The sequence below is a fragment of the Phoxinus phoxinus genome, assembly GCF_949152265.1.
Source record: "Phoxinus phoxinus genome assembly, chromosome: 8".
Lineage (NCBI taxonomy): Eukaryota > Metazoa > Chordata > Actinopteri > Cypriniformes > Leuciscidae > Phoxinus > Phoxinus phoxinus.
The window spans coordinates 7,950,961-7,977,377 of NC_136883.1; the positions used below are offsets into that span (position 1 = coordinate 7,950,961).

General features: G+C 38.4%; 3 protein-coding genes across 11 annotated transcripts in view; 2 read left to right on the plus strand and 1 right to left on the minus strand.

The window, feature by feature from the left end:
• Nucleotides 1-409: 409 nt before the first annotated feature.
• On the plus strand, nucleotides 410-3,074 carry LOC307003126 (uncharacterized protein; the record flags this gene model as incomplete). The annotated part of the gene is made up of 4 exons (XM_079621235.1): nucleotides 410-529; nucleotides 771-1,061; nucleotides 1,620-1,756; nucleotides 2,970-3,074. The coding sequence occupies exons 1-4, from the start codon at nucleotides 496-498 to the stop codon at nucleotides 3,072-3,074; spliced, it is 567 nt and encodes a 188-aa protein (XP_079477361.1). The 5' UTR covers nucleotides 410-495.
• A 197-nt stretch (nucleotides 3,075-3,271) lies between these two features.
• LOC307002919 (serine/threonine-protein kinase pim-2-like) lies at nucleotides 3,272-5,728 on the plus strand. The gene is made up of 6 exons (XM_079620897.1): nucleotides 3,272-3,561; nucleotides 3,746-3,840; nucleotides 3,985-4,035; nucleotides 4,275-4,653; nucleotides 4,762-4,941; nucleotides 5,510-5,728. The coding sequence occupies exons 2-6, from the start codon at nucleotides 3,778-3,780 to the stop codon at nucleotides 5,548-5,550; spliced, it is 714 nt and encodes a 237-aa protein (XP_079477023.1). The 5' UTR covers nucleotides 3,272-3,561; nucleotides 3,746-3,777; the 3' UTR covers nucleotides 5,551-5,728.
• A 7,677-nt stretch (nucleotides 5,729-13,405) lies between these two features.
• trip12 (thyroid hormone receptor interactor 12) overlaps nucleotides 13,406-26,417 on the minus strand; it is a 62,936-nt gene continuing 49,924 nt past the window's right edge. For 7 of the 9 annotated variants that reach the window (XM_079620113.1, XM_079620112.1, XM_079620107.1 and 4 more), the window contains 19 exons: nucleotides 25,056-25,197; nucleotides 24,627-24,818; nucleotides 20,716-20,867; nucleotides 20,000-20,157; nucleotides 19,836-19,909; nucleotides 19,316-19,515; nucleotides 19,035-19,162; nucleotides 18,761-18,912; nucleotides 18,254-18,396; nucleotides 17,988-18,144; nucleotides 17,766-17,864; nucleotides 16,842-16,956; nucleotides 16,504-16,661; nucleotides 15,531-15,695; nucleotides 15,227-15,391; nucleotides 15,021-15,134; nucleotides 14,719-14,813; nucleotides 14,185-14,288; nucleotides 13,406-14,081 (listed from right to left, as the gene is read on the minus strand). In XM_079620113.1, coding sequence (XP_079476239.1) covers nucleotides 13,885-14,081; nucleotides 14,185-14,288; nucleotides 14,719-14,813; nucleotides 15,021-15,134; nucleotides 15,227-15,391; nucleotides 15,531-15,695; nucleotides 16,504-16,661; nucleotides 16,842-16,956; nucleotides 17,766-17,864; nucleotides 17,988-18,144; nucleotides 18,254-18,396; nucleotides 18,761-18,912; nucleotides 19,035-19,162; nucleotides 19,316-19,515; nucleotides 19,836-19,909; nucleotides 20,000-20,157; nucleotides 20,716-20,867; nucleotides 24,627-24,818; nucleotides 25,056-25,197 — 2,710 coding nt within the window. In that variant the 3' untranslated portion in view covers nucleotides 13,406-13,884. The remainder of the gene's footprint in view (nucleotides 14,082-14,184; nucleotides 14,289-14,718; nucleotides 14,814-15,020; nucleotides 15,135-15,226; nucleotides 15,392-15,530; nucleotides 15,696-16,503; nucleotides 16,662-16,841; nucleotides 16,957-17,765; nucleotides 17,865-17,987; nucleotides 18,145-18,253; nucleotides 18,397-18,760; nucleotides 18,913-19,034; nucleotides 19,163-19,315; nucleotides 19,516-19,835; nucleotides 19,910-19,999; nucleotides 20,158-20,715; nucleotides 20,868-24,626; nucleotides 24,819-25,055; nucleotides 25,198-26,417) is intronic. The other 2 variants (XM_079620111.1, XM_079620115.1) reach the window with 1 other exon arrangement.

Consider the following 26,417-nt stretch of genomic DNA (forward strand, 5'->3'; position numbering starts at 1 on the left):
TCATATTAAAGAAATGTCAACATTAAATTTGTAACTATTCAATAAATCAGATTCGATGTGTGCTCACGCGCTCTGCTCTGGTGCGCGTACATGCATATGAGTGATTCGAATTTTTGTTGCTATAGCGACGCGACGCGTGTTATGAATATAATGCATGCATATATATTTACATTTGAACCGATCGCTGTCTGTCTGTTGGTTGAGATACGAGGCGAATTGACAGACTTTTGCAGAGAATTTTCTGAGCAAATATTGCGACTTTGAAGCTGTTTTCTGGATTTCTGAGAGGAGACTTTTATTCTAGAAGGACATCGGAGGATATATCCTTTATATAGAGTTATATTTTAGAAATATTATTTTTGAATTTTTGCGTCATACAATTTATTTTCATTTGATTGTTCTTCTCTTATTTTAGAAGCTGAGGAGATTTTGTATTTTATTGTATTGTATTTTGTGTTGTATTTTTGTATTGTTTTGATTGCAGTTTCGAGGAGGATGTCGATGGCTCACATGATGGGTGAAAGAGGAGGTGAGTGCTTCAGTTTTTTATTTATGGTTTATGGTATGATTTTGTACAATGTCTGACTACATTGATGTAAAGGACCCATTTGATCCCCCAATTTGATCGCATTTATTTGATTCCTTGCATGTGAAATAAACTTTTGAAGTTATTGAGTAACTGAAGTAAAAATGTGTAATTGACCACTGACATTGATTATTATTATTAAAGCATTACTAACTATGTGATGTGTGACATATTCCATCCTCAGGCCGCTCCAGATCCAGGAGAGCTGCTTTCTCTCAGACGGCTGGTCAGGAGGTTTGGAGACCCGGTTCTGATGATCAGGATCCGCTGCCAGGCCCGAGCCAGACACAGAGCCAGGATCTTCCTGGATATTTAACATCTCTATCTTCTGAGTTTTCTGTGTCCACAGGTCAGGCTCACAGGACGAGGGTGAAGCAGCAGAACCCAGATGATGGACGTCAGGCTCACGGGACGAGGGTGAAGCAGAACCCAGATGATGGACGTCCGTCCACTTCATCTAAACACTCTCGCAGAGGTCAGAATAGGCTTTTAATAAAGAAGTAATGGCTTAGTTTCTATTTCTATTTTCAATGGGTGATTTGTCATCAAAAACAGAAAGTTGAAGCAACTAAAGTAACGGTAACACTTTATTTTGATGGTCCCTTTTGAACATTCTGTGGACTATAAGTGATTTTGCAACTACATGTCAACTAACTCTCATTAGAGTATCAGTAGACTCTCTGCTTAATATCTGTTAACTCTTTATTGTGATGCTCCTCCAACAGACACTGTACTGGCTATAAGTAACTTTACAACTACATGTCAACTTATTCTAACCCTACCAGTCTACTAATACTCTACTATTACACTAATGAGAGTTAGTAGACATGTAGGTGCAATGTTACTTCTAGACAACTAAATGTCTGTTGGAGGAGCATCACAATAAAGAGTTTGCAGATATTAAGCAGAGAGTATGTTACACTATTAATATTTTAATAGTAAAATGTAAGTCATATCATTATATCATTGCTTAATTTGACGTCAGAGAAGTGTCTAATAGTTGTTTTCATTTCTTTTTTCATTTAAAAAAAAGCTCCAGAGCGTAGGAAGAGACCTGGTCGCCTCCTCAGGCTCTGGAAGGCTACGAAGGGTGTTTTCAGCGGCTGTTCCTGTAGCGCTGCGAATGTTGTGGAGCCTTTTGTTCCATCACCTGCTTCAGATCACTCCGGCGTCAAGCCAAATAATGGTAAATCATTATTTTTCCAACATTATTTTAAACAGTATTATCTTGTTTTCCACTCAAAATAAGGCTTGTTTTTACAGAATATTACAATTATTTCCCCCATTATAATATTATTTTCTCGACCAGCGCTGACATTTTTTAAGTAAAACAATGGATCTAGCAACAGACACTCTACTGACTAAAAGTAACTTTTCAACTACAACTACACTTCTAACCCTAACCCTACCAGTCTACTAATGCTCTGATGAGAGTTGGTAGACATGTAGGTGCAATGTTACTTATAGACTTATAGAATCTTAAACTATAGTCTTAAAGGGACCAAAATAAAGTGAAACCAATTTGTTTTTAGAAATATTTTAAATTGGACGTTCATCTAACATTTTCAGAACATTCAGAGAACATTCAAAAGTAACGTTCCCATAATGCAAAATTATAAAATAGAATGTTCCTTTAACCAAGATAAAACATTTTTGAAACGTTGAAAAAAACTGGACGTTTTCAACGTTCATGGAACATTTAGAAATAATGATTTCTTAATTTAATGGGAATGTTAGCAACACGTTCTCAATAAGGCATGAACTCGATGGCACTTGCGCTGTCTGACACACACCAGAAACACACGCACAGAAAGCCTCGCATACGATCCAGAAAATAATTCAATTTCACCACTTATTTCTCTTGAATTTTCAAAAACATGCTAAATTGTCAAAATGGCTGTCGTGCAGAGTATTACAGAGTCGGTTATGTCATAAATAAGACAGCGCTATGCATTTATTAAATGTCAGTGTTTAATAAAATATATATATATTTAGATATGGCCCATATGATATTTACCATTACAAGAACTGAGCCACATGTCCCAGAGTTGGCCAAATAAAGCCTGGAAATGTATGTTTTCTTTTTAATAAAAGATCAGATAAAATAAGAAAAATATATTTGTCGTTGACACTGAATCACCCTCGTAATCGTCATAATAGTGAAATAACATGACTATTAATATTGTAAAATAAGATAAGACATTTATGCAGGCATTAAGCAGAAGTCAGGTGGATAGCGTGAACAATTCCCATTACTTTAGATTTGTAACATTACAGACAAGATTTTAATAGTAAAATGTAAGTCATGTCATTATATCATTGCTTAATTTGACGTCAGAGAAGTGTCTAATAGTTGTTTTCATTTGTTTTTTCTTCATTTCAGAAAAAGCTCCAGAGCGTAGGAAGAGACCTGGGCGTCTCCTCAGGCTCTGGAAGGCTACGAAGGGTGTTTTCAGCTGCTGTTCCTGTAGCGCTGCGAATGTTGTGAAGCCTTTTGTTCCTCCAGCAGATCCTGAACCATCATCACCTGCTCCAGATCACTCCGGCGTCAAGCCAAATAATGGTAAATCATTATTTCTCCAACATTATTTTAAACAGTATTATCTTGTTTTACACTCAAAATAAGGCTTGTTTTTACAGAATATTAAAATTATTTCCCCCATTATAATATTATTTCAATTCCTCAGATTCTTCTCCGTCATCCTCAGCTCGGTCTCTCTCTGAGGCCCATGTCGAGAGGAGGTGGAGAGAGTCGTTGAGTCTGAGCAGCCGAGGCTCGTACAGCGTCGAGTGGAGGTGGAGTGGCGATGGATCGGAGAGCCCAAACCAACAGGGTTTGTCCGGGTCCGACAGCCTCAAAGTGTTTCTGTGTCCTCCGCTCCTGCGTCAAGTTCCTGTCGAGCCAACAGAGACGTCAACTGGCCGAACTGCTCAGGGTGCCGTGGAGGCTCCTCCAGTGAACAAGAGCTCAACAGGTGACACTGAAAGAAGGCTGGGCAGTGTAAAGTCTACAGAAAGAGATTTTGCTATTTCATGCATAACTGAGTCAAGTTTTTAACATGTCATTTACTGTTGCTCGACCAGCACTGGTATTTTTTAAATAAAAAAATGGATCTAGCAAGCTAATAATTGTCTTATATTTTTCTGTTTGTTTTTCAGAGTCCTTTGAGTCTCTCTATAACGTGGAAAAGATGATTGGATCCGGAGCATTTGGCAGGGTGTACCTGGGAACACGCAAATTTGATGGCAAAAAGGTAAATCTTACTGAATTTTACACACATTTTGCTCTTGCATGGATCAAAACACATTTAAAACAATTTACAGATGGTTTAACACTTAGTACAAGGTCAGGTGCTTGAATACTGTTACTGTTATTGACTGTTTTTTTTTAAATCCAGGTTGCCATCAAGCAGATACGCAAGGTTGACAACGATTGCTATCTTAATATTGTAAGTTTGCCAAAACCTGAATGCGTATCGAGTCGTTTAAGTGCAGATTACTGTAGTTAATACACCCGTAGGAAGCATTAGGTAAAAATGTGATCAACAAATAAGCCTAGAGGCACCAAATAACTTGCTGAAAATGCTCTTTTGAACACATCTAAAAAGATCAGCGAATAGTACATTTCAAAACGATGTTTTCTTCAGATTTTTACCCAGCTAACTTTCTGTCTGCTACTTCTCTCTAGCCTGGGAATCCCGAACCTCTCGTTACAGAAGTGGCGCTGCTGATGATGATGAGGCGAGAACCCATAAGCCCCTTCGTCATTCAACTGTACGAGTGGTTTGAACATCCGAGAGACTTCACTCTGGTTATGGAGTATCCTGAACCCTGCGAGAGCTTGCTGGACTCCATCAACTCTCAGCCTTTGTTTGAGTGGCTCTCACGGGTCATCATGATGCAGGCTGTGCTGGCAGTGCAACACTGCATCCGTCGTGGTGTTTTCCATAATGACATTCATGCGCAGAATTTCCTGTTGAAGACAGAGACGGTAGAACTAAAGCTGATAGACTTTGGCTGCGGTCAGCTGTTTAGTAGTGAAGGCTACGACAGCAACATATACAGGGGTGAGCATTTTGGGAGTGTGGAAACCTGAAGGTTGTGACTTACTAATTATTTGATGATGCTTTAAAAAAAAAAAGAAGCTCAACAATGTGCACATGTCTTTCTTACAGGAGCAGCGCATTACTGCCCACCTGAAATCTGGACAGAACCTCGATTCCACGCCGTCCCAGCAAACGTCTGGTCTCTAGGAGTGTTGCTGTACAAGATGTCGAACGCATGTCTTCCTTTTCTTAATAGAGCGGAAGTCGCACAAGCCAAGGTTACATTTCAGAACCCAAACTTATCCAAAAGTGAGTGAATAATGATGATAACATTGATAAACACACACATAAAGCAAACGATTTGGACAGAAAGTTAAAGGTTGAAGGGTGTCAGAATTGCTGTTTTCAAAAATGCCAGGTCACATGTTCATGACTAACCAGCTCTCTCCTTATTAAAATGTGTACAGACTGCAGGGATCTGATTAGACAGTGTCTAGCCCGGGATCCAACTAAACGCCCCAGCTTAGAGCAGATGTTACAACATCAATGGTTTTATCCTGATCAACAGTAGATTGGAGAAGTTGAGGAGATTCACTCGATCAGTTGCAGGTGTGAGGAAGTGTAACAGGCAGAGAAGGATTATTATCTTTTATCTTAAATTCTGGATTATTTGTAGTGAGATTTTCAAATTTGTGTTCATTGTAATGTTCTTGTTATAGTCAAATCACCTTCATTTATATAGCGCTTGATACTATACAGATGGTTTTAAAGCGGCATCCCTGTAGTAAACAGGAAAATAACAGAATGAATTCCATTCTGTTGCTCTAAAACAAACATTCATGAGTTGACTTGTTCATGTAATCTTTGTGTTGGATAGGAAATAACACACTTGCTGAGAGCTCTGAGCTCGAGACTTGACCCGGAGCCTGAAGTCCAACACCAACCTGACAGAAACTCAGAGCCTGTCCACGTCTGAGCAAGAACACGAGAGACTGCAAGACTGGAAAGAAGTCCTCAAGTCATCACTGACACATTTGCTTCGTTTCAAAAGTCAAGACAAGTCATCTTTATTTATATATAGCCCCTTATTTATGACCAATCTGTACATGAGTCAAAGACGAGACGTCACCATTTTGTGTCCGCATTGTAGCAACATTGACATCCGGACAGGTGCTTATCAAATTTAGTGAATCGTGATTTCTTGCAAACACTTCATTCGTTGTGTGAACAAACAAGAGGTCTCTGTCTCTTTCTCCATTACACACACACAAAGAGACACGTAACACGACACCCCAAAAATTCCAAGGAACACACGTGACAGAACACCCACGTCTCCAGAGAGATACGCACACACACACAAGAGACTTTTCTTCAAACGAATCATATTTAAAACATTACCAAATGTATTATGTGTTGCCATTTATATGTCACGACAGTTTTGGGATTTAATGTAAGTTTTAAGGTGTATTAATCAAAATCTAAATGCTTCTAATCTGTATATCTTATGTAACTTCGTTATCATATAATCCAACCTGAATGTGTTTGATACCATTTTAAATCTTGAGACCTAACGGAGTTGAATCTCGATAATAGACTGCAATGATATGATTATTACTAGATGAATCCTTTTTAGTCATAGAAATGACTAAGGCAAAGCCCTGTCATAAACTACACAGACTGGGGTCTTCTGGCAGGACAAAGAAGATTCTCCCGCTCCCAGATCACTGAAGGTGATTGGACAACGCGCCGAACGAAGGAGTGACCCATACAGTCTTTAAAGGAAAGAGCAAAGCTCTTTCTGCTCTCTCTGCTCTCGCGTCCTCTCTGCTCTCGCGTCCTGCCTTCGTCTGCTCATCATGTGAAATCTTCGGACCTGAACTCCTTCAGGAGTTCCCTCCTTTTATTTGCTTTATCTCAGTCTTTTGTTTAATTTTCAAATTCCACTGTGTTCGTTTCCACCTACGAGTCAAACGAACGAAGCCTGAATTCCTTCAGCAACTTCCCTTCCAAAGAGGCGCCTTCTTCGAAACTCCCGCGAACAGCTTGCTCTGGCAACAAGCACGCGCGCCTCAGCACGAGCGCGCGCACTCTGCTCCGAGAACACGTGCAGGCTGGACACAGCTCGTGCACACAAACGAACCTTTTGCAAGTATATCAAACTCTAACGAGTTTTAATGTTTTAAGGTGTTTCGATTGATGGCTCTCTCAATGGTCTGTGATTTTAGCTGTTCTATGGCCACTCGTGACCATTCTCTCTCTCTCTCTCTCTCTCTCTCTCTCTCTACAACCTCCACGCGTGCGTCGGCACGGCGCGCCCCTCCTCAGAAATCTCTCTCTCTCAACTTCTCTCTCTTATCCGCTATTCGTGTCTTGTATTGTTTACTGTAAATTATGTACATAGATATAATCGGTGTATAATCAATATGTGTAATCCGTTATATTCTGTAGTTTGCATTTATTAAAACAATATATTCAAGACTGTGTCTGTGAAAAAAACGCTTGTAAAACCACAAACGTCAATGAGATTAAAAGATCCAAGAGCTGCCAGAGCTCTTATTATTTACTAGTTTTAATTTTATAAACACAGGAAAATTAATGTTCACGGCCAGAAAATTAATGTTTCTTGGAGGTTATAAGGAGATAGCTTTACTGAGAGGTTGATGGGTGATCTTTGATGGTTTTTGCAGGACAAACACCTATTTGATCATTACATGAATTTCCCTTAAAGGTTATCTCATAATCGAAATTAAATAAGATTATTGATATCTGAATGAGGAATTATAAGACGTTGTGATCAATTATTCATATATTCGTATAATCTAGACATTTTCAATTTCGATAATTTAATGTAAAGTAATATGCAGAATATTAATCATATTCATGATTAGTTATTAAAATTCCCTATAGATCATTTGAGCTAATTCATACGGACCAAGAGTCCGAGGCATATAGATTACAGCATCAAATTAAATTGCCAAAAGTAATTTTTATACATAAAAACCCTGTTAAATGCAAGTAAAGTGTCTACCTTAAGATGACATGTTATGCCCCGTTTCACAAGATGCAGAGAGACTCTACAGAGAGACTCAGGAAGAGAGACTCAGGAAGAGGTTCAACTTTTAGACGTTTCTGAATGGTTAGTGGAGACATTTAGATGTTGTGGAGGTACATCGATTCCTCTGTTTCTGGGGGATTTCTGTTGAAAATCAAATGAATCCACTGCTCTTGTCTCCTCTGAGGCTGGGACTCTCAATAGTGTTCAGTGCTCGTCTGTACGACAGAACAGTTTACATGCTTTTCTCGAACTTTTGCCATTGCGTTAGAACTGGTTACACTGTTGTTGCTTGTGAAACCAAACGGCGTCGCCGTGGGTGGAAACATGCAGATTAAGGGCCGGTAATATTATAATAAGATCCTCTTCCTACGTCAGAAGGATAGTGAAATCTGATCGGCTTATTTTTTACATGTTTGCAGAGAAAAGCTTAACAAAACAAAGTTACTAGGTTTCACTTTTCACGTTTCTGAGTTGGTAGATGCAACGGGGACTCGATTGTAGCACTTATACACGGGAAAAGTCAGATTTTCATGATATGTTACCTTTAATATTTTAAATAACTTTTGTGAAAATAAAATGTCAAAATATGGGGGTAATAATGTTCCAAAGTGTAAAATTGTCATTCAGCGTAATGGTCTGGATGACTTTGATTTTGTCATTACATCTCTAACTAAACATAAAATACCAAGTCAAACTAATTTTTTATTTTTCTTGGCATGTTCACATAAGTGTTGGCTGTGTTATATTTAAAAAAGTGGGTTTATTCTTCTTAAATATTTGATAATTACACCTTTTCATGGTGTGGTAGCCTGAGTTACAAAAACGCATGTCATTCAGTGAAATGCCACAAAACACTTATATTGTTAGATTTTTTGACAAAATAAGTAGATGTTGTGAATAATTGTGATTAACTTTGCTGGTCAAGCTCATTGTTTAATATAAGTGGCCAATTGATGGCTGTCAATATAAGCTGAAGTAGAAGTTTCTTAAAAAAAAGACAGCTTTCTTCGCTAGTTTCTTTTTCTTTTTCTCAAGTTTCTTCGCTAAATGACAGTATCACTGTATAAATGACAACGGTATCATCTTATTTATATTACAGATAAATTAGGAATGTTTAGCACTGACAACTTCATATTTTTTGTAGTGTTTGTGTTTTTTTTTTAAATGTATTTTGTTTAATGTGTTTATATTTTGGACGCTGCATTGTTTATTTTTATGCTTTCATTTTATATGCTCAATGTTTTATTGTACAGCACTTGTAGTGCAAATCTGTTGCTTTTAAATGTGCTAATAGAAATACATTTTGACTTGACTTTGACTTTAATTTGTGTTATTGATTAATTTTAGATGCCCACGAACAGAGAGAGTTGAAAGACACTGTAAAAAGTAAATGCAGACCCAGTACTCTTAAAGCCCATTCACACCAAGAACAATAACTATAATGTTAACTATATTAGCGTCCAAACCCAATGAACGATAACGCTGTTCATTCTAAGCATGCACTGCAGTCTTTTTTGCCACTTTAAATCCGGAATGGATTCTGATCGACTGTCAATGTATTTATCGGTCATTAGCTGGGGGGGAAATCGCTCTGTGTTTTTTCTGTGCCGTTACCGTTATAGTTGTGATGTGGACTCAGCTCTTCTTTTTATATTTATAATGTTTTTTAGGTTTTTTTTACTATAGCTTAGAATGATTTATTAAAAACTATATATTTTTCATTGTTACATTTTCTATTACACTGAATGACATTTAGTGTGTCTTCTGTAAACCATGGTAAAAAAAAGTATGATAGTAATTTTTGCTCAGAAAAATATAAAATTAAACAGGACACATTGTAATGTAGGCTACAAGCATTTTTTAAACACATTTATTTTTTAAAGCTTGAAACCCCCTTTTCGTCTTTGACCCATATTTGACCCCTTTGAATAAAACAGTCTCTGCCTATGAGAAACCTTTGAAGTAAAGTGTAAAAAAACATAAATGGGCTTTTTGTTAATAGCGTTAATGTTAATGTAAATAGAGAATTGAACAATAATTTGGATTTTTTTTCCACCAATATGAACCGGTTTGTTGACGCATTAGTGATACTGAACGCTGATTGTCCAGGTGGCGCCCTCATGTGACCAACCTCCCACCAGTCACTTTAGTTGACGTAATTAATCTTTGGCATTAAATTGTAGGCTATTTTACTTTTTAATACTTTTTATGCGTTAATTTTTACACCTGCTTCATCGAATATTTAAACACAAACTCTGATTGTACTTGGTCCCAAATATCTTGGTTCAGGACTTACGCTAGCAAGAAACTGTAGGCTATTCAATAATAAAATATGAATCTTGTGTGGGGGATGTTGTTGGTGGGTTGGTTGGTTGGTTGGTTGGTTAATGGGTTAATATGCACACACACTTGTTTTGTAACTACACTTGCATGTCGATTGCAACAATGCTTTGAAAGTATTGCCTGCAATGCAATGCATCTTCTAGGATAGAAATTCCGTCGCACGTCACACGTTAAAAGCCAAACAAGCAACCTTGTGATCTGGAGTCAGACGAACTACCATTTCTAAGTAGAAAGTCCCATATGGGATAGCGGCAAGATGCAACCACTGGTATGGAAAACCCATGCTGGACAGGTCTGCAGCACAGATGTCTGCTATTAATCGTCGAAGGACAAAATTACATTCCCTGACCGGGAATCGAACCCGGGCCGCGGCGGTGAGAGCGCCGAATCCTAACCACTAGACCACCAGGGAAGGCCTTACGCCACGGGCTCCGCCACTGCACCCGAATTATCCTTCCATTTTACAAGTGGTCGACAACTGCCCTCCAGAATTTAAACTCGGCATGAAATGTTACAATAAAAAAATACAAAAATAAATAAATTAGCACTGTTGTATAAATGAAGGAATTGCTCACTGCAGTCTAAACTGCCAGCATGAAATGTTCGAGCGTCCATATTATTCCCAAACAAAACGCAAGACTTGCAGCAAAAACCTTGACACGAATCACGCGATTTGCAGCGGATTAGTGGGACAGGAATATTTTATTTGATATATGTGAATTAATTATTTCGTAGTTTTAGTCTTTTCGGGCAGGATAAGCCATATGAATCGTTAAGATTGCACACTGGTAACTGAACTTACACAAAAATAGATTTCATGATGTAGGCTACTTAATTATGCAGCCAGGAAATATTAAGACTGAATCTGGTGAGCAGAAATTGATTCGAATTTACAATATCACAACACATATCCCCTATTATTATATTGCACTATACTGTATTGAAAGCGACAGTAAATGCTTGGAAATAAAGCTTCACGTCTTTAAATCCATACAGTCAATGTTATTTCTCTGAATAAGTTATGAAGCTTGTGTGTTATTTCCTGATATCTACCATTATATATATATACCATTAGGTCACCTGATGGAGTTTTTCCGTTTCCTTGCCACTGTTGCCTTTGGCTTGCTCAGTTGGGGATATTAAATTTAATTAATCAATGAATAATACTATTGATTAGCATTACCAAACATGGACGTTTTATTATTATTTTAATTTAATACTGTTAAGCTGCTTTGATACAATCTATATTGTAAAAAGCGCTATACAAATATTCTTGACTTGACTTGAAATCCATACAGTCAATGTTATTTCTCTGAATAAGTTATGAAGCTTGTGTGTTATTTCCTGATATCTTTTTGTGGACCAACATCAATGTAAGGGAAAATTACTTTTAAAAGTAATGTTTACTCACTAAAAAAGTAACTAATTGAGTTACTTTGTATGGAAAGTAGTAATAGGTTACTTTTCTTACCTAGGCTGGGCTTTCTTGTTTTTTTTTGATGATGATGATAATAAAAAAAAGGTCCTTTCACATCAAAAGAGTAATTGATAAGCCACAAGCTGAAGGAAAATTCACACCTGTACAGAGAACGCATCTCAAACAAACCTGTCTGTGCTGCCATTCTGGAATAGGATGCAGGAAAGCTCAACACTTATTTCAGCAATAAAAACAAAATAAATTAGTAAAATAAACGTGATGTTTATCTAAAGTCATTTTTGCTTATTACTATATGGTTTAATTGGATCATCGAAGGTCAGCAGCAAACTTAAGACATTGGTTAATAAATGTATTTATTTATAACATTTAATTATTGCAGGTTTGCGTAATATCTGATTTTGCATTTCACCGTTTTAACTCATTTTGAGGAAATCTGAATGTGTTTTTGTGCAAGTGAGATGAGTAAGTGCATGCTCACATTTAGTCTAGAACTACAATAGCCATCATGTTTACACAGCGCACAGAAGCCTCTACACCTCACGAATGGGGACATGCGAGCTGTCAGACAAAAGATGGGGAAAAGAAAGTAACTTGCATTACTTATTTGAAAAAGTAACTCAGCAATATAGATATTTTGTTGTAAATTTAAAAGGGAATTACTGGTACACACTCCAACACTCAAGCAACCCACAGGGAAACATATTCATAGCTCAAATACAATCAATGAATTACATTTGTACATTTCTATAAACGGCTGAATGGAAATACTTCATGAGGGTATCTGTTCTTACACTCAAATACTGGTGAGCCACTTATTGGTTTTTGTCGATTCTAGTAGTAGGGTTTTTTTTGTAGAAATGTAGTTGTATTTTATATTACCTAAGGCAAATAAACTTGATCCGTGTTAATGTTGGACTCATTAAGCAACACAAACTGCAGCTTGGTCAGTAAAAGGACAGGCTGAGTCAAACAATTACTTTATTTATGTTCAGGTAAAAACATGAACCTGATGCAGTAAATTATTGCAGATCTTAGAAACCAGCACATGAACAATGAGGACAGGAGAGCGCACAGCAGCACCACCTCCTGGCCACAGACTGCAGTGCACACCACGGTTTGTTCCAAGCCAGCAGTGCAAAAATAAACTACAGCAAGAGGAAAAAAAGAAACCATAGAAAATAAAAAAAAGCAGACAATCCCACCTCAAACCGGGTGTGAAACCTGCATATAAACTTTATTTTATTTAATGAACTTTTTTTTTCCTTTTTTTTTTTGAAATGCAATCTGGCCATGAAACCATAAAATAAGACCAGCCAATTCTTTTAAATGAATTTCTTGTGCTCAGCTACATTATGGGATTAAAGCCCGGCTTCATCAGCCAAGCAACTTCAGCAGGCCCATCATTAAAGACCTCAAGCTCCCAGAAGTCCAGCAGAGGCACACTACTATAACCATATAGGAGTCTATTTACCCAACTCAATGGATACATCTTTTCAACATGGAGCTGACACTCTATGTGAAATGTCGGCCAGAAAACAATTTCAACTTGGGTTAAAAAAAAACAAAATAATAATAATAATTATAATAATAATAATAATATTATAAAGATACTACACTTCCAACACTACCCGCATTCAACCAACTGGAACTCTTTTACACGTTCAAAAACCCTTTCAAATAAAAAGGAGGGGGAAAAGTAACATGAGAGGAAAAAAAGAAATAAATGAAATGGAACCAAAATGCAACAAGACTCCGGGGGTATAGTACAGAACAGAGGGGAAACTGGGCAGGAGAGCACACAGCTATTCTATCAAATGTGTCGAATAAGCAAAATCTGCAAATGTTTGTCTGTACAAATGATCTTTGGAGCTATAGGAACCCTCGCCGGCTTGATGAATGCCCCCTCCCCAACAGGAACACACAGTGAAGATGTCATTCACCAGTAGAGAAAAAAAAACAAAAAACATCCCTTTATTCTTGATACATCAGACAGCAACGCAAGATTTAAAATGTCACCCAGGTTTTTCTCCTTTTTTTTCAGATTGAACATCACTCAACTACTGATATATTTTAATAATCTGCTCTGAAGTGTTTTATTTTTTTAAACATTTCTTTAAAAAAATGTTTTCTTTTCTTTTTTGAAATCGGATGAGTCGCATAACACCCTTTCCTCCTGTTTAGGAGTCAAAAGGAAGTCTCTTATGTTCTATTGTTTAGTTTCTGCAAGCTGCTTTTCTTTAAACAAGTAGGCTGTACATATTTTGCCTCAATGTGGGTGTTTAAAAAAAAAGAAAAGAAATGAAAAGGGGGGAAATGAAATAGGAAGAGCAACTCTAAAGGAAGAAGTCACGATTTGTGTGGTTCTGCAGTGAGTTGATTGAAGGCCATTTTGAGTGTGAGGGTGCAGGAGGTGAGATCAAGACAGATGGAAAGACTGCTGGCCCTCGCGCGCAGCAATCAACAGTTTCTCGCGCATGATCTCGATGCTGGAGTAATCCGGCAGTTTCAGGTAGTTCACACACGTCATCACCGACGGGAGGAAGTCGTCTGGGTTCTCCGTCGACTCGAACGTCTTCCGAACGATGGTGAGGGGAGGGTTCAAACTCCGGAATCCTGAAAGGAAGCAAAGACAGAGGCCGCGTTATCTGAGAACATCTCTCTGAAAGCGGATCCACAAAAATCACACCAAACCACAATGATTGAAACGGTTGCACACCTCCGACAGGAAGTCTGGGGCTCCCTGTGACAAACTGCAGGAAAAGTCTCTGCTGCTCCGCATCAAAACTGCTCAGCACCTCGAACAGGAACCGCACTGCACGGCTACAGACAAACACAACAAAAGTTCTGTCATTCATACAGCCAGATTTTATTGATTTTAAAACAATGCATCTTACACTTATTAAATGGTCACAGAGGAAAAACTGGCACTCGTGCATGACTGAGGATGGCCCTGTAGCCTCTTAAGTCATTCCGAACACAACGTATGCCGAAAGGCCAGAAACATATGCCTGTTTGCTAGATGAATGACAAATAAAAACAAAATGTTTTCTAAAACGGACTCAAAATATTAAACATGTTTGACATCCTTTAACTGGATTCTGAAGCTGGAGAAAATCAAAGTCTTGTCCATCACACTGTGATTTTCTGCTAAATTTGTCAGCTCAGACTATGCGACTAGCGCCGACTCCTCCAGACTGTAAATCTGGGCTAAAGTGCTGCAGTCTTTAGTATGAGCATGCCGGTGATATACCTGTCGTGTGTGTAGCCGTGGTCTGGTCTGCAGCACTCCATTAGTGTCTTCACATCCCAGGACTCGGACTTACTGCCACATAACAACTGATCCAGCTGTAAAGGGAGAGCACATGTAAAATAAAAGATTAAAGAAACATATATTTTACAGCAAAAAAATTATGATACCCACTGCTCATTGGAACAATGAGATGGGAAAATGTAATTTCCCAATTCATGACCCCTTTAAAATAGGTAGGTTAGCACCTTCAGTGCTTGTCTCTTAAAGTGAACTACTGAATGAATAGAAGTGAAAGCACTGACCTCTTCAGGATAGAAGTACTGCAGGTGTTGCAAAGGAAAGACAGACTCAAATCCTTCCCTAAACGACTCAAACTGCCGGGAGACGCCCTCATTGAGTGTCCAGTAGACCACCAACTACAGACAGATGGAGCAAGAGGCAATGAAGTTAGAGTGGTTCATTCAGATTACGCAAATGTTGTGACGCGTCATGTTATTCGGTCCCCTACTCTGAGGTATTCCTCCAGGTTGTGAATGGTGACTGGCACATCTTTGCCCCCTTTTTTCAACTCTATGTTTGGGAATCCAGGCAGAGTGAAGTCCAGCCCGAGATCTTCCACCGAGCAGCCGTTCATGTTGAGACTCTCCAAGGCCTGCTGCAGGGTCTCCCGCGTCTAACAAATACAGACAGATACAATAAACATCTGGGTTTTTTTTTTTTGAGAAATGTCATTTGTATGCGTCATCACTGAAGTGTGCGTTTCATGTCTTTGAATGGTTGGGTTTATGTAGAGGTTAGGGGTCAGAGCTCACATGTGATCTGTCCTGCTCTATTCTCTTCTTCTGGCGGATGATGTCCTCCAAGTGCTGGATGGATTTGGCAACACCAGGATCAATGTTAACTAGGTCATGAGAGCTGATGGAGGTCTCGTGCCTCAGCATCCACTTATAGAATGGCAAACCTAGAGGCAAGTCCAACTGGAGACAAAAAACAAACAAAAAAGAACACATCAATTAACAAAATTATACAATATAAAATTAATTTGTTGTGTCTGGGGTAAAGCCCACAAAATTAAATAGTTCATACAGACAGTCGCCACGTTGACACTTTGATTCTGTAAAACTGCCAGAGAGCCGTCCTGATTTATTGAATAGCACAGGTAAATGCGGCATTTATTTGAATGGGTTAATGTGAAGATTGTTTTAAGTTCACTTAAATTGAGAGTTGTTATATTTTTTAAAAAGCCTAATAAATGTTCAAATTAATAGCTTTTAATTATACTGTAATGCTGAATGCCTGTAATTAATGGCTAAAATTGAGAAGAAATCAATTTCATAGACACATCAGTAGTAGTATTGTGTCGGTGATACTGGCCTTCTTTCAAAAAAAGATGCCATTAAACAAATATTTAAAATATAGGCTACTGTATGTTGTTTCTACATTAATTTGGAGATTAAATGTGAAATTACAACTTAAAAATATTAAAAACTTTAATGTTGGGTGTGATTAATTACAGAAAAATGTGCGATTAATTACAGAAAAATGTGCGAATAATTACAGAAAAATGTGCGATTAATTACAGAAAATGTGTGATTAATTAGTTAATTTTTTTAAATCGATTGAAAACACTAATATAAAAATAATATCTTAATTATATTTAAATAAAACTGGTGTTATGGCCCTGGTGTGCATTCAAACCAGAAAATGTGTTCCCAGCATTAAGATCTAGTAACGTATCTTCCATACAGACATTCTGCAAAACGTTCACAATTAGAGTAAACATACCAATCTGAAGTCCATGATCGCTTTAGCCATGAGTTTCCCAAGAAAACGAAACTTCATTTTGATCTTGGCGATGTGAGCTGGTTTGGTAGTTCGTCCAAACGGTACAGCAAACAAACCCCTGGAACTGAACATATACTTGGTACCCTCCTGACTCCCTGCTCCAAGACAGAGTGTGTGTGTGTGTGTGTGTGTGTGTGTGTGTGTGTGTGTGTGTGTGTGTGTGTGAGAGAGATGGAGGGAGGCAGGACAAAAGAAACTTAGTGGACAGCAGTAAAATGTTATTTGCATTACACTGGAAACAGGGCTCAAATTTATTTTGACAAATATGTGACAGTTACCTTTAGGGTTGGAGAGAGCGACCTCCTCTCCTCTCCAAAGACCCAAATCAGCCCTCTGCAATTCCTGAGACACCAGAGCATAGAACTCTTGCGTAGGACCGAGACCTGTTCCCACCTGAGAGACAGAGAGAAGACAGACATAAGAGATCAAACAACACTGACAGGGAAGTGGACTCCAAGCAGAAACGGACACACTTGTAAAATAACAGAGCCAACAGTCAATTTATAAAAACAAGCACGTTCATTGGGTCTGTGTCTTTCAGTTGGGCCAATTATTATTTTAATCAAATCTAAAACTATATAAATGGGATTTGGATTGGTTATGCAAAATCAGATGTGGGTTTTTTTTTTTGTGTGTGGTTCAGACTAAAAGTAAACTAATTACACAAGAACTAAACTGAGCACAATAAAACTAGTCAGATATACATATATATTGTATTTTAACTTACAGTGCAAACAAAACCTTTGGGACATGTGACTGATGGATGTTTTTGGGTAGAAATACACAAGTACATGAGCACAACTGCTGCTAGCTCCACAAGTTTGATTTCACAGAAGAATGTGAAATGTATTGGACTGATTTTGATGACAGGTCAGGTACACACTGCATTCTAACTGGGTGCCAAAGCGGTATTTGCATAATAATCAGTTTTCCCTTACATGTACTACTGTCATGGCAAAGTAGTAGTATGAATAGAAGCTTGCTGAGCAAGTTAAACTTTCAGCATGTTCACAGCAAGCTACCAGAATAACAACACTTTAAAGGCCCTCTTGGCGCTAATGTTCGTAACTGTAATACAGTAATGTAAGAACAGACAGAATGTATGTGTACAAACAATATGTTTGAAATGGACTGGCCAAGAATTAGTGTGTGTATTTTTAGAAATTATGTTCCTGGTCTAATCGTCAGTCATGCATGCATACCTCATTCTCGTATTGAATTTCCAGCATGGCTCTGGAACTCCCGAGATCTTGCATTACTGACTCCGCTTGCTTCAGGAGCTCATCGCGGTTTATCGTTCTCTACACAAACAAAATAAAAAGAGAAAGAGAAAGTTAGATACTAGTTTGTGAAAACATACTAGAGCTATGGCAAATTTGGAACAACTACAGCATGAAATGCTTAAACAGGAATTTTAAGACAACCTTCTTCCTGTCAAGGCGTGGAGCGACACGGCTGTCTTGTGAGTCAGATTGGTTAATCTCAGGGTTGGTGTCAAGCAGACGTTGCATGGCACGATCACGGTCAAACGCTGTCACGTAGAAGAGCATCTGCCGTGTGTCAAATGGGAAGAAGAACGGACTAGAAGAGAGAAGATTAGAGGTGTAAAAAGTACCGAAGAGACTCTGGAGAAGAAAAAAAAAAGTTTACAACCATGATTTCAAACGGTAAGATCAAGAGTTTGCGGTACCATGTCTTGCCGAGCTCAGTGAGCCAGGTCGGGATGTTTCCTGTCATGATGACCAGTGGATCCTGCAACTGTCTGTTGGCCTTTGCTGTCAGTTTACTGTTAATAAACTCACCAGTGGGAATGATCTCCTTACATGCAGCATTCTGGGACAAAAAGAGATAAAAGCATAAGGTAAAACCGTAAACTGATTTTTTTAAATATATTTTGTAAGACATTGTAATGCACTTAATGTAATCAATTTAATTACAGCAATTTAACTACTGTAATAATGATTTTATCAAAGATAAAAAATAACAATGGCAATAAATACAAATAAATGCAATATTTAATTATATTATCTAAAATAAATATATAAATATATAAAATGTTATAATGCAAAAAAATAGTTCATAATGAAATGACAAAAACAAGCTTTATTTGGTGTAATATACGAGAATCACACTGCTAGATTGTGTATTGTTACTTTAACTCTGTGATGGAAGTGTTCTCAAACACAGAGGTACTCACATTGTACAGGTAGAACCAGTATCTACTGATGGAGTGCAAGACCCTCAGCAGCAGAATCACCTCCATGGAAGGGTCATCAAAAGTGATGCCCTCTGGAGGACCACAAATGAGGTATGACTCTAATGCGTTTGTCACACTAGGACACACACCCTCTGAAAACACACACAAAAACTCCATAGTCTGAATAAAGACAAATACCAGTGCAGTTCCATATTCAATTCCAGCACATTTTGTCGTTTGTAGGTGATTGGTAAACTTCACACATTTTCCTTACCATGCCACAGTTCGTCTTGTTTTTTGGCATTTCGAGGGGAGGTTTTAGTGGGAGCCGTTTGTGCACGACCCCTCTTCCCTCCAACAGCGTCTTTACAGCCCTCCTCATCCTCTCTTACTGGCTTATACCTGTAATATCCACATACACACAGATATACATATTAACATACACTTTGAATACAAGGGGCAAAAACAGGGTAACAGAAAAACTGTTTTTATGGAATTGGCCCAATAAATTAGTCAATGTGTAGTTTGTGAGAGAATGGCATACAAATTGTGTACCATATAGTGTGTGTTTTGGTCCAGATGCCAGCACGTCCCAGAGGGTTTGCTTCATCATCTGTGCTCTCTCTCTCCTCCTCGGCCTGTAAGCTGAACTGCCTGACGGCCTGATAAACAGTCATGTTGTATGGCAGCAGGTGCTCTCCTATGTAGAACTGTAGCCTGTGACGTACACTCCCAGAATTCAAGAACTGGGCAGCCTTTGGAAAACAGTTAGAAATCCACAGTATTCATTTGGAGAAAGAGAACACTTCACTAGTCTTCTAGGACACTTTCAGTAGTGTACACTATGGCCAAGTTCAAAATGGAATACTATACAGTATAGCCTGCACAATGTTACTTTTTTCCCCCAATTTAAAAATAGTAAATGAAAATTGTGTGTAAAAAATATTTTCCATGCTCTGGAAAAATGTGCAATTTACTAAATGTAGGCCATCTGATTATTATATGCAAAATAACTACATACTACACACACAGACTACATGGAAGAAATTCATGGAAGAAGAAAAAACTTCCGCACCAAAGATTCATCAATCTCATCATCGGAACCATCATCATCACTGTCTTCATCCTCCTCCCTGATCCTTCCATACCCTGTGGAGACAGCAAAAAATCAAACATTTTATCTGAGAACTCAGAAACCAGAGAACTGAGAACATCATGTTAACATTCTTGTGTTTATACCTCTAACCACGAGGTATCTCTCGATAGCCTGTACCAGAGCCAAGGGGTCAATTTTGACCGGCCCACCCTTCCACTGCTTGACATTGGTGCAGTCTGGGTGTCTCTGCAGCTGGCACTTCAGCTGATGGGTGTTAAAGAACTTAAGGGCTTGTGAACCCCTGCAAACACAAAAGAATAACAATTAGCATGAGATAAAAATATATATATATATTATATATATACACAAATAAAAAAAAACTTGATACCGTTTTTTAAATCAACTGTTTTTTTTAAAGCAACTATTTTTTTGGCACAAAAGCCAAACTCGTTTCAGATTCAGATTATTTTATTTAATGCCATGTCAGCATTCAAAGCTATTTTCATGGCAAAAATTAAATTACAAAAATACAAATATCATATAAATACAATAAAAATAAAAAACAAAAACAGCAAGTCATATTATACAAGATTTTTTAAATTAACAAAAAAAAATCCAAAACCTTTTCAGGCATAATCTTATTCAAGATGTCCTTAAGTGAAGTAACTTCATAAAAGAGCATTCTGCTTGTATTAAGTCCAGGACAATCCAATAAAATATCTTTGACCGATAAGCAAATCTTACAAAACATGCAAAAAAGCATGGGTCAAACATACGCCAACCTCATTTGTTTCAAATAATTAATTGAATAATTTGGTTTGCATGCATATTATCAGAGAAGACAATTCAGGGGCATTACCTGCTTCCGTTGCCATTTCCACTGGGAAAATCATGCACTTTAACAGGAAACTGTTCCATCTGACTAAGGCAGTTGTTCATCTTGTGCACCAGAGATAGCAGTGGGCCATTCTCTGTTGGGTCCAAACGCCCCAGAGGTTCCTGCCCTGGTATCTAAATCACATAACAAACAATGAGTCACACTGATTACACCAGTGACAACTATAAAAATATAGCTGCAAGCAGCAATCACCGGGGCCAAGCGCAAGCAAGACGACAAGACATGCCAAAGTGGCTGGGAGTGTGAGACCCACTGCAGCAAGGAGCAATTAAAGACATTTGAAGATGAATTTTGGCAAAATGGTTGAAAAATCACATACAATAACTAAAAATATGATTATCACTTTCGACCAATAGGTGGCGCAGTTACGAAACTGATGTGATGTGGTCAGAGTGAAGTGACAATGACACATACAAAGTTTGGTGTCAATATGTCAAGGCATTGCAGATATAAAGCCTGAATAGTCATTTTGGCATCATGCCTCAACTTTGCCACTGCGGTATACGAAAACGGTTTTGTCTATCGACACGAAATCCATAACTTTTACTCGGCACAGTCTGGAGATGACACGATCCGATTTTGGTGAAAATCGGACGTTCGGTCTAGGAGGAGTTCGAAAAAGTAGGTTTTAAAAGAAAATAAAGATGGCGGACAGGAACTTTGATTGACTATGGCAAAATTGGTATCTATGTTTTCAGCATAACCCAAGGAATCTATTGAGATCAGTGTCATTACTATAGGCACATTTATTCAAAAGTTATTAGCATTTTTGGAAATTTCATTATAACTTTTGACCAAAAGGTGGCGCTGTCTCATAAATTTTTGAGTACTTTTAGGGCGTTGTACTGATGACCCATACTGAGTTTCGTAACGATACGTTCATGCGTTCATAAAATACAGCATTTTAGCACATAATTCAAAATGGCCGACAGCCAAAATGGCCGATATGGGAAAATTGGATATCAGTCGACTCAGCACGATGCCCTGAATCTAACGAGACCACTTTTGTGATTTTTGGACAAACCGTTCAGAAGTTATAAGCAAAAATATAAATTCTTCATATCTCCGGACCAGTAGGTGGCGCTGCGCCGAAACGCAGCATGTAGCCTCAGGTCATGCTTGTGATGACATGTACCAAATTTGGTCTGAATCCGATAAAGCGTTGTGGAGATACGGCCTTACGTCTGTTTTTGCAAGCGCTACGTAAAATTTATTTGCGCGGTATTCGAGAACGGTAATTCGAATCAACTTGAATTCCATAACTTTTTGTCGTCATGGTCTGGAGTTGATCTGGTTCAATTTTCGTGAAATTCGGAGCAACGGCCTAGGAGGAGTTCGAAAAAGTAGTTTTTTTGGAAAATTCAAAATGGCGGGAAAACTATTATGACGGAAAATGACGTCATAGGGTGCAATCGAATCGTCGTGAGCTCAGGAATCAGAGGAAAAAAGAATTTTGATTCTAGCCCTTACGGTTCAAAAGTTATCAGCATAGACATGAGTGAAACTTTGGACTGTTGGTGGCGCTAGAGGGAATGAGTTGGAGACACCAAAATTGGTGTATTTAATGTTGGGACTGTCCTCTATCAGAATGTCAAATAAAATCAACTTTCCCGCAAGCGGTTCATAGGGCTGCCATAGACTTCAATGGCGGAAGAAGAAGAAACGGAAGAATAATAATAATAAGAACGCCAACAAAAACAATAGGTGCCTCCGCACTTTCAGTGCTTGGCCCCTAATAATAAGAACCGGAACGAAAACAATAGGTGCCTCCGCACTTTCAGTGCTTGGCCCCTAAATATAGCTGCAAGCAGCAATCACCGGGGCCAAGCGCAAGCGAGACGACAAGACATGCCAAAGTGGCTGGGAGTGTGAGACCCACTGCAGCAAGGAGCAATTAAAGACATTTGAAGATGAATTTTGGCAAAATGGTTGAAAAATCACATACAATAACTAAAAATATGATTATCACTTTCGACCAATAGGTGGCGCAGTTACGAAACTGATGTGATGTGGTCAGAGTGAAGTGACAATGACACATACAAAGTTTGGTGTCAATATGTCAAGGCATTGCAGATATAAAGCCTGAATAGTCATTTTGGCATCATGCCTCAACTTTGCCACTGCGGTATACGAAAACGGTTTTGTCTATCGACACGAAATCCATAACTTTTACTCGGCACAGTCTGGAGATGACACGATCCGATTTTGGTGAAAATCGGACGTTCGGTCTAGGAGGAGTTTGAAAAAGTAGGTTTTAAAAGAAAATAAAGATGGCGGACAGGAACTTTGATTGACTATGGCAAAATTGGTATCTATGTTTTCAGCATAACCCAAGGAATCTATTGAGATCAGTGTCATTACTATAGGCAAATTTATTCAAAAGTTATTAGCATTTTTGGAAATTTCATTATAACTTTTGACCAAAAGGTGGCGCTGTATCATAAATTTGTGAGTACTTTTAGGGCGTTGTACTGATGACCCATACTGAGTTTCGTAACGATACGTTCATGCGTTCATAAAATACAGCATTTTAGCACATAATTCAAAATGGCCGACAGCCAAAATGACCGATATGGGAAAATTGGATATCAGTCGACTCAGCACGATGCCCTGAATCTAACGAGACCACTTTTGTGATTTTTGGACAAACCGTTCAGAAGTTATAAGCAAAAATATAAATTCTTCATATCTCCGGACCAGTAGGTGGCGCTGCGCCGAAACGCAGCATGTAGCCTCAGGTCATGCTTGTGATGACATGTACCAAATTTGGTCTGAATCCGATAAAGCGTTGTGGAGATACGGCCTTACGTCTGTTTTTGCAAGCGCTACGTAAAATTTATTTGCGCGGTATTCGAGAACGGTAATTCGAATCAACTTGAATTCCATAACTTTTTGTCGTCATGGTCTGGAGTTGATCTGGTTCAATTTTCGTGAAATTCGGAGCAACGGCCTAGGAGGAGTTCGAAAAAGTAGGTTTTTTGGAAAATTCAAAATGGCGGGAAAACTATTATGACGGAAAATGACGTCATAGGGTCCAGGCAAGTCGTCATGAGCTCAGGAATCAGAGGAAAAAAGAATTTTGTTTCTAGCCCGTGTGGTTCAAAAGTTATTAGCATAAACATGAGTGCAACTTTGGACAGCTGGTGGCGCTAGAGGGAATGAGTTGGAGACTCCAAATTTGCTATGGTGATAGTTCAGGCTGTCCTCTATCACTCTGCCAATTTTCATAAGTTTCCCGCAAACGGTTCTATAGGCTGCCATAGACGCCCAGTCGGAAGAAAAAAAAGAAAAAGAAAAAGAAGCAGAATAAGAACCAGAACAGATACAATAGGTGCCCGCACCTTCAGTGCTTGGCCCCTAAAAATGAATGTGTCAAATACATTCAGCGCTAAAGAAAAAGTAACACCTTCGCACTGTTAAAAAACCTAGTTGACTTGCTGTCTCTTTCTCTATATATAATTATCATTCATACCGAAACAGCCAATGTATAAATGCATTCAATATTTCTGTAAGCACCGTGTAAATAAATTGTGTTAGGAATGCTTTTTCATGGTAAGCTGTGCCAGCTAGTTGTAATTGCATTGATGGTATTTGGATGAAAGGAAGGGAAATCAGCAATGTGAAAGACAGGAAGCTGTATTTGTCTTTTCAAGTGTAAACATCACAGCAGTTGTCAGAGCCATAGCCTTGTGGGCAGCACTCCGACATATAGTGCAACATTGCTTCTGGCAACCAAAGTTTAAGTCCCAGCTTATGATTTTTTTTATGCTTATGATCATGCACCCCTCTTTTCCCCCTATCACTTCCTGTCTCTCCTTGACTGTCCCATCCAATAAAGGCACAAAAAAACAGCAGTTGACAGTGTGACTAACCGGGCAGCCGAAGAACACGTGCAGGAACCTCTTGATTCTCTCATCTCTACTGACAGTGTCCCGTTCGCTATTTGATGTCAGATACAACAACAGCTGCTTCACAAGCCCACTGTGCTGGATCTCGAAGGAGGACACGTCCGATTCAGATACAATATTGCTTATCTCCTCTAGACACTCTACACCACTGTCAACCTGAAACACACATGAAAACAGTTTTAGAGAATTAACCATTTCCATTGGATGACAAAACCAAACAAAAGTGCATTTCTTTCTAAACTGTACACATTAAAAAGTGATAAACAGCATAATAAATAGTTATCACTTGCAGTTTGTTTCAGTTGTAATTAAATACCTTCAGCAGCATGACAGAACTGGCATATTAACTGCTTTATAATGGCTACAAATGTTAACTGCGTGTCCTGGGGTTACCTGTAAGTTCAACTGTTCTGTGGCATTGCAGAGTCTTTGCAGGACATTCAGGGCAGGGTTGCTTCCATCCACGCTTTCAGAATTAAAGTAACGCTCCACAAACTTACTGGCTTGTTCCTTTATCCAAGCCTTTATCTTATCCCTGAAAAGTTAACAAAAACTTTTAAACTACAGATGCCAAAAGAACTCATCAAATCTAAACTGTTTAACCAAGAGACCAAAGAACAGCAGTGACAGACTAACTACATGCATTTATCTATGCATTTATTACATGTTTGCTGTCCTTTTTTGATGCATTACAGTAATTCAATAGTTGTGTTTTTTTCACTGAATATTTTATGTAATGTTTTATACAGCTGTTAGAAACCAAGCACTGTTTACAATCACATGCATCTGCCAATTTTTGCTTATAATTTCTTCTGACTTGAACAATTGTCTGCAAACTTGAGCAATGATTGTTTAAAAAAATACTTCAAAGGTATATCCCACTATACACTGATTGGGGCCAGTAAGATCTTTTTTTTTAAAGTGCCCCTAATATCAGTCCCTCCAGTTTTTCGCGATTCCATGATCACTGAATACAACGCAAAATCAACAAAATATCGCTTTTTTGCGATCCTGCATAATTTGTCATTTTTGCCAGAAAATAATCGGAAAAATGAAAAGGTCTCACAAAAATAGATTACCGTAGAAATATCTAATTTAGTTATCCCTAAATAAATTTAAAAAAGTTGTAATGCATTATTTTGACGAGGATACTGATGTTGCGCACATGATTTTTAAAAGGCTAAAGCGAACTTCTCACCTGCCATCTTACATAAGTTCCAAGGACCGGGAGAAGCGATTAAGAAACATGGATGAATGACAAAATTAAAAGAACGATATGCTCGTTAGTACTAAACAGAGTTACTAAAAGTGCAGTATACAACGAAAGAGAACTCAATTCTGGCTGGCTGTGCATTTCTGTGCATGCCCTTGCCGCCTGTCAGCGCGGAGTACCGAATTGTGTTCTCTTTCTAGGCTTATTGCACCTGAACGGTAAAATACTCACAATTATGTCAAAATGTCCATCTTGGTGGTTATGGTTTAAAGGGCATATTGCAGGGTTTTTTTTTTGTTCAGAATTAATATATAACCTTGTATGAAAATACCATATGAAGAGTAAATGCATGATTAAAAATTGTTTTGCCAGACATAAGGGCACAAATTTAGTAGAAAACGTGACAGTTTCCTTGACCGTGTTGAAAAAACGCTTTTTTTTCACCATCGCGTCATATTACAACACATGGGGGAGTCGTTTGCCGGCTCTGCGTTCGCTCAGTGCAGAGTAGGCTGGTATTATGTTGAAGCGGTCGTGATTCA